Source organism: Propithecus coquereli, unplaced genomic scaffold (genome assembly GCF_000956105.1).
Source record: "Propithecus coquereli isolate 6110/MARCELLA unplaced genomic scaffold, Pcoq_1.0 Scaffold600, whole genome shotgun sequence".
Taxonomy (NCBI): Eukaryota; Metazoa; Chordata; class Mammalia; order Primates; family Indriidae; genus Propithecus; species Propithecus coquereli.
In genome coordinates this window covers 788777-802713 of record NW_012151953.1, presented here as the reverse complement: position 1 = coordinate 802713, position 13937 = coordinate 788777, and the positions used below count along the sequence as shown (strand labels likewise).

General features: G+C 44.8%; 1 protein-coding gene across 1 annotated transcript; it reads right to left on the bottom strand.

The window, feature by feature from the left end:
• Window positions 1-67: 67 nt before the first annotated feature.
• MUL1 (mitochondrial E3 ubiquitin protein ligase 1) lies at window positions 68-7245 on the bottom strand. The gene is made up of 4 exons (XM_012659265.1): window positions 6973-7245; window positions 3855-3942; window positions 2974-3094; window positions 68-1999 (listed from the first exon to the last, which is right to left on the bottom strand). Exons 1-4 carry the CDS (start codon window positions 7090-7092, stop codon window positions 1270-1272), a joined length of 1059 nt encoding a protein of 352 aa, XP_012514719.1. The 5' UTR covers window positions 7093-7245; the 3' UTR covers window positions 68-1269.
• Between the last annotated feature and the right edge of the window lie 6692 nt (window positions 7246-13937).

Sequence of the window (13937 nt, the reverse complement as noted above, 5' to 3'; positions counted from 1 at the left end):
AAAAAAAAAAAAAAAAAAAAAGCAATAGGCTAACACTTGGTTGCAATGTGTTTAATTTGTGCTGTTCACACCAGACACTGCATAGTATTAGTGTCAGCCCCTGAGAGCTCCCCTCCGTCCCCGCACAGAGGAGGATCAGGGATGAAGATTAAAGACAGAGAAGGGAACTAGAAAAGAGCTGTGTATATGACTCGACTACTTAGAGGTGGGGAAAGACATCCCCCCATGTCCTGCACTCACAGGCTAAGGACAGGTGAGGGGAGAACGGCAACACAGGGAGGGCGACGTGTCACACCCATGGACGTCAACGCTGCCATGGGTTGGGGCGGGCGGGGAGCCCTGAAAGGCTGGGTGCTCAGGGTGCCGGCTGCTTTTCCTTGGTGAAAGCCTTGTAAGGCAGCTGCGAAGCCAGGAGGCCAGGAGAGTGGTGTCCACGCTGCTTCCCACGGTGATGGGGCCTCTGCGGCTTATCCTCCCTCAGGAACAATGAGAGCCACCCCTCGGCCCTCCCAAGCTGCAGGAGTTCTAAATCAGGGCCCGTGGGCCTCCCTGGCTAAGTGGCAACACCAGGGGGGCTTCCTGACCAACTGCCCGCAAGTGACCTCCCTTCGTGCTGCTGCCGGGGTCCCATTCATTTGGGCAGAGGCAGGTGTGCTCGTTTCACTTTCTTTTGTCCTCCACACACATGTGCACACGTTTAGGAGGCAAGCAGGTAAGGGACACAAGTGACCTGTCCAGCCTGACAATTTTAAAGAAAGACCTTTTCCCAGAGTGTGAGCAAAAGGAAGAAAGCTGCACAGGGTCCCTTCAGAGGCAGCTCTGGGAGGCGTCCGTTGTCTCAGGGCCCGGCCTTTCCTCCCCTCCAGCTGAGTCTTCCCCCAAGTCCACCGCAATCAACAATTCACCAGAAAGGACCAGAAGACACAGAACAGAAGAGCTGATCATCACTGGCTTTGGTGCTTAAGCGATGAGGTGTGTTCAGCCACACACACACTCATCCGGTCCTGGGAAGAGACGCCGTGCTCCGGCACCCTCCCAGGGTGGGGCTTTGACTCTCACGCCCTGTATGGACGAGGTCCCCTCTCTGGTTGGAAAGGCAACATCCTGCTGGGGGAGGTGCGGGTCTGGAGAGTCTCCACCCTCCCCCTCCCTCAGTCTCACCTGGAGGGAACAGCTACCCCCACCACTGCTCGTCCAAAGGCCTTGAGATAAAAATCCCCGAAAAAGGAGGGGGCTGCTTCCACGTGCAACTGTGCAGCTTCACACCCGTTAGCTGTTGTACAGGGGGATCACCCGGGTGATCGCCTGTCTGCAGATGGGGCACCTCTTGGGCTCTGGCAAGGCACGGTAGCACTCGCTGCAGGAACAGACGTGCCCACACTCCAGAAAGACGCAGGACTTGAAGCTGCTCAGACACACGACACAGGCGCTCTTCAGACTCTCCCTGTCCTCAGGCTTGGCTCGGCTCAGCAGCTGGGCCTCGTGCTCCTGGAACTCCTCCTGCATCTGCTTGAGGCGCAGCCGCTCCTGCCGTAGCAGATACTGCTTCCGGAGGATGAAGAAGAGGGTAGCACATGTGGCAAAGCCAAAAACCAGCGCCAGGACCTTCCAGAGTCTGACGCTCGACTCCTGCCTCTGCAGCAGGCTGTCGAAGTCCTGGCTGCTCAGATAGTACTGCATGCCCTGCTTGGGCGGCTGCAGGCGGACGGAGTTGTTGTCCAGGACCAGCTCGCCGACCCCCGTGAGGGTGGCCCCAACCTTCAGCATCTCCTCGGTCTCCTGGATGCCTTTGGGCCGCTCACCACTGATGTAGTGGCCGATGACATCGGTGAAGGACTGGATCGAGGGGTGGAACTTCTCATACACAGTCTCTAGGCCCAGATCCACTGAGTCCAGGGGCTTCAGCACGCGCACAGCCACGTCCGCGCCATCCTCATGGGGCACGAGGTCGAAGGGCACCGTGTTGGTTCTCTGGTGAATGATCTTGGAATAATCATTCCTAAAAGAATAAGCAAAATGAAGATAAAACAAACAGTAGCAAACATCAAACGTCCAGGCAGGGAGGGAGATCACCTAAATGCCAAGAGGACAGGATAAAGTCTGAAGTAACTGGAAGAAGACAATGGAAATCACTATTATCCAAGTACCTCATAATGAGGAGGCTCATTTTTTGGGTCCTCATGCAATACCAGTGGGCAATGAATACCATCACAGGGGCCTAGACCATTTATTTCCCTTTGCCACTGTAAAATAAACACCTAAAACAAAACCCACTAGGATCAACTGGAAAAATGATACTTCCATCTAATGGCACAAAATTATTTTAACAAATACTGAAATCATTAATCTATAAATCAGTGGTTCCCAAACTTCAGTGTGCATATCAATCAACAGAGTCCAAGTCCCCTGTCGTGGAAATTCTGGTTTTTGTGTGTCTGGAAGCAAGCCCAGAAATCTGCACTTCAACAAGATGCCTAGTGATTCTGATGTAGGAAGTCCACAGACCACACACAAGAACATTGTCAGCATTAAGAGACTCATCTTCCACCTATAATCCTAGCACTCTGGAAGGCCGAGGCGGGTGGATTGTTTGAGCTCAGGAGTTCGAAACCAGCCTGAGCAAGAGCGAGACTCCGTCTCTACTAAAAATAGAAAGAAATTAATCGGACAACTAAAAATACATAGAAAAAATTAGCCGGGCATGGTGGCGCATGCCTGTAGTCCCAGCTACTTGGGAGGCTGAGGCAGGAGGATCACTTGAGCCCAGGAGTTTGAGGTTGCTGTGAGCTAGGATGATGTCATGGCACTCACTCTAGCCAGGGCAACAGAGTGAGACTCTGTCTCAAAAAAAAAATTAAAAAAAAGAGACTCATCTTCAACTCCTTTCAGGAGAAGCCGAAGACATGGCAAAACCATCGAGGACCCCAGCATTTGAACAGACAGGGTTTTGGCCAGTGGAGAAAGGATACATACCAGAGGTGGGTTGTTCGGTTCCACACCATCTTGTGCTCCTGAAGTGTCAGCCGCTGAATTACCCCCTTGCAGTTTTCCACAAATTGGCTGTTGAGTGTTTCTTTAACAGATCGCACAGCTCCTTAAGTGGACACAAATTATTTTATCTGAAGAATTTTTCTGCCGTCTTGTTTAAGGTAATTTAAAATGTGTTTTTAGCCTGAGCTGTGTTAATTAATCAAAATGATGACATTTTTATCACCATAAGCTACATTTTAGGAGCACTCTGCAAAGCACTTTATGTGGATTGCATCATTTAAGTCTTATTAACAACCCCACAAGGTAGGTATTATTTTAGAGATGAGGCAACAGTGGTTCAGAAAGGTTTGGAAAGGTTTGGTAACCCTCCCCAAGATCACACAGCGATAACCCAGATCTTTCTGACCCCAAAGTATTTTCTTTTTTTTTTTAGACAGAGTCTGGCTCTGTTGCCTGGGCTAGAGTGCCGTGGCGTCAGCCTAGCTCACAGCAACCCAAACTCCTGGGCTCAAGCAATCCTACTGCTTCAGCCTCCCAAGTAGCTAGGACTACAGGCATGTGCCACCATGCCCGGCTAATTTTTTCTATAATTTTTAGCTGTCCAGTTAATTTCTTTCTATTTGTGGTAGAGACGGGGTCTCGCTCTTGCTCAGGCTGGTCTCAAACTCCTGAGCTCAAACGACCCACCTGCCTCGGCCTCCCAGGGTGCTAGGATTACAGGCGTGAGCCACCGCGCCCGGCCCCCAAAGTATTTTCTGAACCATGGCCCCAACACCGCAAAACACACTTAATGTTAGCCAAGATGATCTTTATCACTGTTTTGAAAAAGGAAGTTGTTTTCCATTACAAATAAACAAACATACCTTCAATAACAGCGTAAGGCACACACTTTCCCGGAGCTTCTGAAAGAATACTCTTTAAATCTTCACCCAAGTGGATCTTTTTAGCTCCCTAAATGCAATAAACATATTAAATTGATCAGTGAATACCAACATGCTCAATCAAATTCAAGGGCAAGGAAAGAAAAAGACTCTTTACTTTTTTCATGTTGCGAGCATGAGGAAATTGGGCAGGAAGCAGAATGCAGAGAATCAGATCCCAAGGCTTTGTCCCAGGAGTTTAACACATAAACAGGCGTGGTGGCAGTGCCTCTGCCCTCTTCCATCACTGAAGAATGGCATGACCCCATACATTCTTTTTCCAGTTAACCAAAACCTATGCTCCTTTTAATGTTGGCACTTTTCAATGAAAATATAAAAGGCACTGGTCAATTTGCATAGATAGTGTAGACTGAACATCATTCAATTTCTTCTTGACGACACAGAGTTATGGTCCAAAGGTTTCAGGTATAAAGCGCCTAAATCATTGCCTAGTACATGGCAGGAGTGGAAGAAATGGTAGGCGCTACCATCACCACACCTTTATGAATCAATGCTCTGCACTGTATAAGAAAGGAGGGCCTTTGCCTTAATAGGGCGAGTGTTCACTGGCGCCAAACGCTGTTCTACTTTGTAATTTGTCTTTCTTCCCTCTCATAACCAGGGAGCACAGTTACTTCTGCTGCTGTCTTCCTCTAACCATCCCTGGTTCTCTTCCTTTCCAACTCAGTTTCCAACCTGCTGCACTTGGGAAACCAAGCAAGCCTGTTACTGCTGTGTCAAAAATAAGAGAAAAATAATAAAGCCAACAATCGTCTCCTAAGCATCTATGTGCCAGGCACTGTGCAAAGGATCACCTCTGCTTTGAGGGTATTCCCATCAACAAACCTTAAGGATGCCAGATTCAGTAACCTCTAAAGAGCTGGACACATTAATGTCACTCTGAGTTTAAGCTACTGCTACACAGTAAATGACAGGAACAAAGTCAATCAAAATTTCTTAATCACTTAAACTGCAAAGATATTAAAAATAACAGCGATAACAACTAACACAATTTACTCATTTATTTTCTGTCTCCCTCCACTGGCCTATGAAATTATAGGAGGACTTATCTTGTTAACTGCTGTCCCCCCTTAGTGCTAAGAACAATGCCTGACACACAGTGAGCATTCAATACATATTTGAGGAATAAATTAATGAATAAATAAGCACTTAGATATGCTATGTACCAGGCAATGTGCTAAGCACTTTAAATGCATAAACCCATTTAATGCTCATACCATCTCCATACGGTTGACATTATTGTCACCAATTACAGATAAGGAAACTGAGGCTCAGAGAGGTGAAATGATTTGCCCAAAGTCACACAGCTAGTCACACATCACAGGAAGGCCAATTTGAATTTTTAAAAGGGGAGAGAGAGAGAATATGAACAGAAAGACCTGGAGTTGAACCAAGCTTCAATGCATCCATTGTGACTTTGGGCAATTTAATTTATCTGAGTCTCAGTTTCGAAAACTATAAGAGATGGGGAAATGCAATCTAAGAGGATTTTTATGTGGATCAAATGAACTTTAAGGTGTGAAAGAATCGAGCAGAGGGCTGGCACATAGGCATTCAAAAAATATGCATTCCCATCACTATGCAAGATACACAGGATAAGATACAAACCCTACTCTGGAAGTTCTGTTATCTGATCAAGAAAACAGAATCTAAAATATTAGGAATCTCAACTCTTTTTCCAGGAGGGGGCTATTTCATCCTCATTTAGGAACTAATTGGCAAAGCTATTAAAGTCACCCAAAGATGGGACTTCAAGAGTTCACGGCTTAGAGAATCCCAGGAACAGCCAACTTGAAGCCAAACTGGTTTTGGAGTCAGAAAGTGGAGTATCAGTTACACTTAGAGGATTATTTAATTAGGTGAATAACAGTGTGGCTGGAATCTCACTAGAAGCCATTGCACAACAAAACCAACTGCCTCATAACCCGCTTCTTTCCAGATTCCAACTCCCTTCATAGCAGAGACTTCACACATTGGCTTCTAAACCCTTACTAAAAACAATGAGATAATGAAGTTAGGTTTAGGGATCCATCTTTCATATAAATGTAAAATTAGGCCCTTAGCTGTTGTATTGTGAAATTTCTGCCAAAATGAACCCAAAAACATTTACTGAGCATCTACCGCTTGTCAAGCTGAGTTAGAACCCAGAAGGAAAGAGGAAAGATAAGACGCTGTCTCTTGTTCTAAAGAGGTCCATTTCTATGGACCAGACATTCACAATAAGGCAATGTGGACCACCAGAAAAAATCCTACCCTAGGATTCGAAAGACCCGTTTCAGTTCCAAGCTGACTAGCTGTAAAACAGGAAATTGAGATTTTTCTGAATCTGGGGCTAGTTGTCATTTTACCTACCTCAAAAAATTATTGCAAAGAGAAAGTAAAATCAAGACAGAAATGTGTAAACTGTAAAGTGTGGTTCAAAAAAGAGAGTGTTATTTTAAAAATAACTATAATATAAAAAGGAAGTTTGTAGAAGAAGAAGCTGAGCGGTTAAGTAAATGGGTCTCTGCACTTGCTGTTCCCTCCATCTGAAATGCTCTTCCCCTAAGTATCTGCAGAACTCTCCTCATCTCCTCCTGGGCTCTGCTCAAATGTCACCTCATTTAAAATATCAAACCGCCCTTTCTCCAGCATTCCGTTTCCTCTCTTCCCTGCCTTACTCTAAAGCATTTCTCACCATCTGTCATCCCAACTAATTTGTGCGTTTATCCTGTCTAGTCGTACTAGATTGGAATCTCCAAGAGGGCAGGGACTTCTATCTGTTCTACTCACTACCTGGCACAAAGCAGGTGATCAATAAATATTTTTTGAACAAAGTAATGAAGTCAAGATTCACTGTGAGTAAGGACAGGGACTTGGGAGAAAAGGGGCAGAGCAGCCGGAATTCTGATCCTAGCTTCTCCATTTATTTACTGGCTGAGTGACGACGTTTCAGAGACTGTTTTTCCTCCACAGTTTCAGACCGTGGAGCGGCCAAGGTGAATCGCGGGCTCCCCAGGACCCGGGCAGAGATGACCCGGCTGATGACTCCAACACTGACCTTGAGCTCTTGGGAGACCTGGGCCTTCTGCCGGTACACGGAGTACAGGACGGCGGTGACGACAGAGCTGGTGCCCAGGAGGATGAACTGGCCCAGCGAGGGCCGCCCTCCGCCCTCCATGGCGGCGACGAGCCCCGGGTGCAAATGGTGACGCCGAGGCCAGGATCCGTGACCCCCCCGCCTCCACCTCCCTCCACCACCTCCCTCCAACCGGGACCGCAACCCGCGGACGGCCTTGCCCGGAAACCCGCTTCCGGTCGCCGGGCGATGTCGCTCAACGCCAAAACCGGAAGCGGATGCGGGGAACACAACGAACCGGAAGGCGGGGTTGCCTGGGCGACCGCCTTGGTGCTGCGGCCTCTCCCCGGGTCCGTGTCCGGAGCCAAGTGTCCGGGAGCGGTTTTGGGGAGCTGAGCGATCGCCTAGCACTCCGTGACAGTTTCCCTTTCGACACGCGGCGCACCGGCCATAGCTAACTCGCCCGCGTCGTCCTGGCTCGGTCCCTCTGGTTTCCTGGGGTTACTGTTTAATGGGTTTGTTTGATGGGTTATTGGAGGTCCTCGCCATTATACTGGGAGGAAAGAAGAGAATTGTGTATTATGAGTATCTCACATTTAAGCTTCAGCAAACCTTTAGAGTTGGATTTTATTCTGGCCACATTACAGCTTAGAAAACAGGCCAGCGAGGTTAGAGCGTGATGTGCTCGTCATACTGCTAGTGAGTGCTAGAGCGGAATTTACTCCAAGACGGCAGATTGTATCACCAAAGTTGCCCCTTAATGTGCCATCGCCGCACAGAACAACATATCGATTATTAAATAATAATTACAGCTACATGTATTGAGTTACTATGTGCCAGGTACTGGGACAAAAAAGTTTTCAAGCATCCCATTTTATCCTCACAACACTGGTATAGTGCAGATTACAGAGGAGGAAACTCAGGCTCAAGTAAGTAACTTGCTCAGGGTTACACAGCTAAAAGTGTTAGGGATAGATTTCAAACCCAGATGGTCCTTCTTCAGAGACCGTTCTCTGATCTCTGTAGTGCATCTCCTTCCTAAAATAATCAGAGATAACTCAAATCCTCATCCTAAATATCAACCTGCAAAGTATGTGTCCATCGAACTATCTCCTCCAGGTTATGCTTTAAATTGTTGAAAACACAGGAATGTACCCGTTGGCCCAAATTAATGTATATAAAATTTGTCTTAAAACTGTAGATTACTCCACAGAAGTAAAATATCTTTGTTGAAGCAACTCATTATTCATGACATATTTCTACTTCATTCCTTAAATATGCTTGGGGTCAAACAAAAATAACTTTCTATGAACATGGGAGTTAGATACCCTAGATTGGCCAGGCGTGGTGTCTCATGCCTGTATTCCCAGCACTTTGGGAGGCCAAGGTGGGAAGATTGCTTGAGGCTAGAAGTTGGAGGCTGCAGTGATCTATGATTGAGCCACTGCACTCTAGCCTGGGCAACAGAGCAAGACCCCATCTCTGAGAAAAAAAAAAAAAATCCCTAGGTTGTCAACACCCGGGAATATCTTTGATGATTTTCAACCCAAGGGATGATCATGAATTTGCTAAACACATACACACAAACTTAAAATGAAGTCTAACTTTAAATTTTTCATGGAACTTGTCAAAAAAAGTTGGTTACAGATTGTGTTAGCAAAAATGTGGGGGAAAAGAGATTCCTACATATTGCTTGTGGGTGTAAAATTGGACATTATTTATGGAGAATAATTGGACATTGTTGATCAAGATTAAAGGTGCCCACACCAATTGACCTAGCAATTCTACCTCTAGAAATGCTCCCTACATAAATATTCACCCATGTGAACATGACAAATAAACAAGATTATTCATTGCAGCATTATTTTTAATAAAAAAAAGAACGAAAACAACCCAAAGGCTATCAGTAGTCAATTAGTTAAATCAATTTTTAAAATATGTGTATGTGCACGTAATAAAGTGAAAAGGCAAACTGCAAAGCTGTTTCAGTATGATCCCATTTATTTTTTAAAGGAGGGAGAAGAATATACTGTATATGTGTGCAGGTCTCTGGAAGGATTCACACAAAGCCGATAATATTGGTTCTTTGCATAGAAGGGAACAAAGTGAAGGTGACTTTTCACCCTGTTGTACCTTTTGAGTATGAATGTACAGCATATTTCCAATTAATAAAACTTGAATTGAGAAAAAAGAAAAGAAAAGCATGCCAGTCACTCCTCAACCAATTTCAGAGGGCCTCCTGCATCAAAGCTCCGGGCTGCGCACTAAGAGATACAACCTTATGCAGCCAGGTTCATTCTCTGGCTGCTTAGGGTCTTGTAGGGAGGTAGACATGGGCAGAGTTACCTATGGTCCCAGGCCTGATGGGAGTAGGACAAGCAAAATGCCACCAGTGTGTGCAATAGGCAGGTGCAGTATATTGTCACTAGGGAAGGTATTTGAGTTCCGTAAACCAAGTGGAGTAGGGGCTAGCCAGCATAGGAGTAGAAAAGATTTTTCATACAGGGGGAAAAGATGAGCAAACTACCAACTCTTGGTAGTTTTGAGTTGGTCAGTATGGCTAGAGCTCAGGATGTGTGACAGACAGCAAGGAGCAAGTAATTGAAAAGGAGAATTGAGGCCAGATCCTCTAGGTCCCTAAATGCCAAACCAAAACTTTAAACTTCATCATTTTGGGGATGGCATCCAGTAAAGCTTTTTGAGGATCTGTAAGAGCATGATCTAACCTTTTTTTGTATAATCAAAATTCTCATATCCTTGGATCACAGCAGGGAAAAGAACAAAAAGGGGACCATAAATTGAAAACGGATGGAGTGTCTCCACTGCAAATAGGTTAGGGGTCCTTGCTTACAGGTTCTGACTATTTTGGGCTTTCCAGTTTTATTCTCCAGGCCCTTTTATGGGTTCCTTGGGAGCTCATTAAAAGGTCATCACTCTTAAATGACATGGTTTGGTTTTAAATAACCTTGCCTTTTTTTTTTTTTTTTTTTTTTTTTGCCAGTGGCTGAAATGCTTCATTAGCCAGGCTGAGCATGGTCCTATTGGGACAGTTTGAAATTCACATCATGTGGACCTTGTTAGGAGGGATGAGAGATGGAGAGATGGGCAACTTCAGCTGCAGCCAGATGTCCCTGGGGAACCACTCTCGTCTTGGAATAGCTGTCCTCACTGAATCACAAGTTAAAGATGAGCCCTGACTTCAAGAAAGTGAGATATTCCTAAGGCACCAGGCAGAGCTTCTAGGGTGTGGGGGAGCCAACCTGGGACAGTTACTAAGGACAATGCCACCACTGGAGGCTACATTTCTGACTAAAATTCACATTTCCCCTCGGAGCAGCAAAAATAGCCCGCGAGTCACTGGGTAAATGCTTCTTAGGCATTTGCTAGGGTCCAGGGACCAAACAGATAGGTAGGCATCTTAGCACCCGCACTGACACTGCCAGACAGATGCCACGGGAAACAGGAAATAGAAAAGTGGTGAATCATAGCATCAGGTGGTCCCTCAGTTTTTTTACAGAACTTTTCCTTGGGACAGTCCCTGGTGTAATTATTAAGAATTACCTAATATATTTAACATCTTTTTAATGAACATTTATCCCATGCAATGCAGATACACAGCGGGACACAGGGATAATATGCAGGACATGCTCCCTGACCTCATGGAGGGTACAGGGGAAACTTTTTTAAAAATAATATGATTTAAACCCCACCCATTTGTGAAAAAAATCTGAGATGACTTCATAAAATGGAACACACTATGAGATAGATACGTTAAAAATAAATAGAAAGAACAAACACCAGCTAAAAGGCACAGGAAACTACCTAATAATAGGCACCTAGGATGAGTTAATCACGCAGTTGGACACCAGCCTTGACTGTGAACTTCCCAGTAGCCATGACAAAAAGGAAACGTATTGGGTTGCGATCTACTAAAGATGAGGCGAGCACTGGAGAACTTACAATTCAAGGCAGTTCGTGAAGTCTGATGGAGAGGAGGGGACCAGTGTATGCAGAGGTCCTCCAGTTTAGCTAGTGCCCATCCATGAGGATGCTGCCGTCAGAAGCTCAGGGAAAGATGTAGGTTTTGAGGGTTTCCTAAAAGAGGCCGCATCCAGAGCGGGTTACATCACTAACTGAACAAATGTTCCAGCAGCAAAGATGGGAGATGTTGTGGAAAGAAAAATGGTCCACGAGGATGGAGTGTGGGCCTTGGCCCCACTGGTACCACAAACCACAGGAGAAGGGGCAGTCTCTGGGGAGGGCTGACCAGTTACTCCTTCACCTGGAAATCCTCAAGGCAGAGTGTAATGGGCCTGGCACTATACTTTTCTCTTTTAAACAGCTTTATTGACATACAATAAACTGCACATAAAGTGTACAATTTGATACATTTTTACATAGGTATACACCTATGAAACCATCACCACAATCAAGACAGTGAACATATCCATCACCCCCAAAAGTTTCCTAGAAACTCTTTGTAGTCACTCTGCTATACCCCTCACCCCCACCCATCCCCAGGCAACCACTGACCTGCTTTCTGTCCCTATAAATTAGTCTGCATTTTCTAAAAGTTTATACAAATGGAATTACACAGTGTGTACTCCTTCTTCTCTGGCTTATAACAGAATTAATTTCACCAAGGATAATTATTTTGAGATTTGTTCATGTTGTTGCATGTATGAATAACAGCTCATTCCTTTTTTATTGCCAAATATTATTCCACCACAATTTGTTGACCCGTGGACTTGTTGATGTACAGCTGGATTGTTTCCAGTTTATAAAGAAACTTCAACAATCAGAAAGCAATGAAACCAAATTAGAAATGGGCCAGGTGCAGTGGCTCACACCAGTAATCCCAGAACTTTGGGAGACTGAGATGGGAGGATAGCTTGAGGCCAGGAGTTTGAGACCAGCCTGGACAATATAGCATGACCCCGTCTCTAAAAAAATAAAAATAAAAAATTAGCTAGGGACGGTGGCTCATGCCTGTAGTCCCAGCTACTTAGGAGGCTGAGGTGGGAAGATCACTTGAGTCTGGGAGTTTGAGCCTGCAGTGAGCTCTGATCATGCCATTGCATTCCCGCCTGGGTGACAGAACAAGATCTCGTCTCTAAAAAAAATTAATTAAATAAAACTGCTATGAATATTCATGTGCAAGTCTTTGTGTGGACTCATGCTTTTATTTTTCTTGGGTAAATCCTAGAACTGGAATGGCAGAGTCATATGGTAGATGTATGTTTAACTTTTTAAGAAACTGCCAGGCAATCCCTGGAATGGTTGTACCATTTTACATTCCCACTAGGAGTAGAGAGTTCCAGATCCTCCACATCCTCCCCAACGTTGGTATGAGCAGCCTTTTGATTGTAAACAATCTAAGAGTGTGTAATAACATTTCATGGTGGTTTAAATTTGCATTTCTCTAATTAATAATGTCCAACATCTTTTCATGTGCTATTTTCCACCCATATATCTTGTTCATTTTTCACCCTTTCTTTGAAACACACCACCGCTATTCAAATTCATTCCAAAATGGATCAAGAGGCCGGGAGTGGCGGCTCATGCCTATAATCCTAAATACTAGCACTCTGGGAAGCCAATGAAGGAGGATCGCTTGAGTTCAGAAGTTCGAGACCAGCCTGAGCAAGAGCGAGACCCCCGTCTCTACTAAAAATAGAAAACAAAAAAATTAAAACTAAACTAAACTAAAAATAGAAAAAGTTAGCAGGGCATGGTGGCACGTGCCTGCAGTCCCAGCTACTCAGGAGGCTGAGACAGGAGGATCACTTGAGCCCAGGAGTTTGAGGTTGCTGTGAGCTAGGCTGACGCCATGGCACTCTAGCCTGGGCAACAGAGTGAGACTCTGTCTCAAAAAAAAAAGAAAAGAAAAAGAAAAAACAAACAAACAAAAACCAAAATGGATCACAAACCTAACGTAAAACCTAAAACTATAAAACTTTTGGAAATATGCTCCTCCAAGGGGAAATCTGAATTCAAGTCTGAAGTGAAATATGTGAAGTATTTGTTCAAATATTTTGCCCATTTTCTTTTCTTTTTAGAGACAGGGTCTCACTTTGTCACCCAGGCTGGAGTGCAGTGGTGTGATCATAGCTCACTGCAGCCTTGAACTCTGGGGTTCAAGCGATCCTCCCGCCTCAGCCTCCCCAGTAGCACGGACTATAGGCACACACCACCACACCCAGCTAATTTTTTATTTTTCTTTTTGTAGAGACGAGGTCTCACTATGTTGCCTGGCTGATCTCGAACTCCTGGCCTCAAGCTGTCCTCCCATCTCAGTCTCCCATAGTTCTGGGATTACAGGTGTGAGCCACAGCACCTGGCCCATTTCCAATTGGGTTCAGTTTCTTTCTGATTGTTTAAGGTTTGTTATATATTTTAGCTCCAAGTCCTTTATCAAATACGTGATTTGCAAATATTTTCTTCACATCTGTGGGTCAACTTCTCATTCTCTTAAACTGTCTTTTGAAGAGCGGAAGTTCTTCATTTTTATAAAGTCCAATTTATCTATTTTTTCTTTTATGGATCATGCTTTTGGTGTTGCATCTAAGAAATCTTTGCCTAACCTAAGACCACAAAAATTTTCTCCTATGTTTTCTTCCAAAGGTTTTAATAGTTTTAGGTTTTATATTTGGGTCTATGATCCATCAGGAGTTAATTTTTGCATATGGTGTGCCAGGCACTGTGCTTTCCATGCACTATCTTATGCCATTCTCACAGCATCCCTGTAAAGTAGTTTGCTACTATTTTTATTCCCATTTTACAGATGAGGAAACTGAGGCTTCATGAGGCGAACTTGCAGGGTTTAGCCAACTCCTTCTTTCTCCAGAGCTATATGCTTCCACACGAAACTACACTGACTTTTATTTGGTTCATGCTGTTGGCCCTAGAAACAACTTAATTGATTGATTGATTGATTGATTGACTGA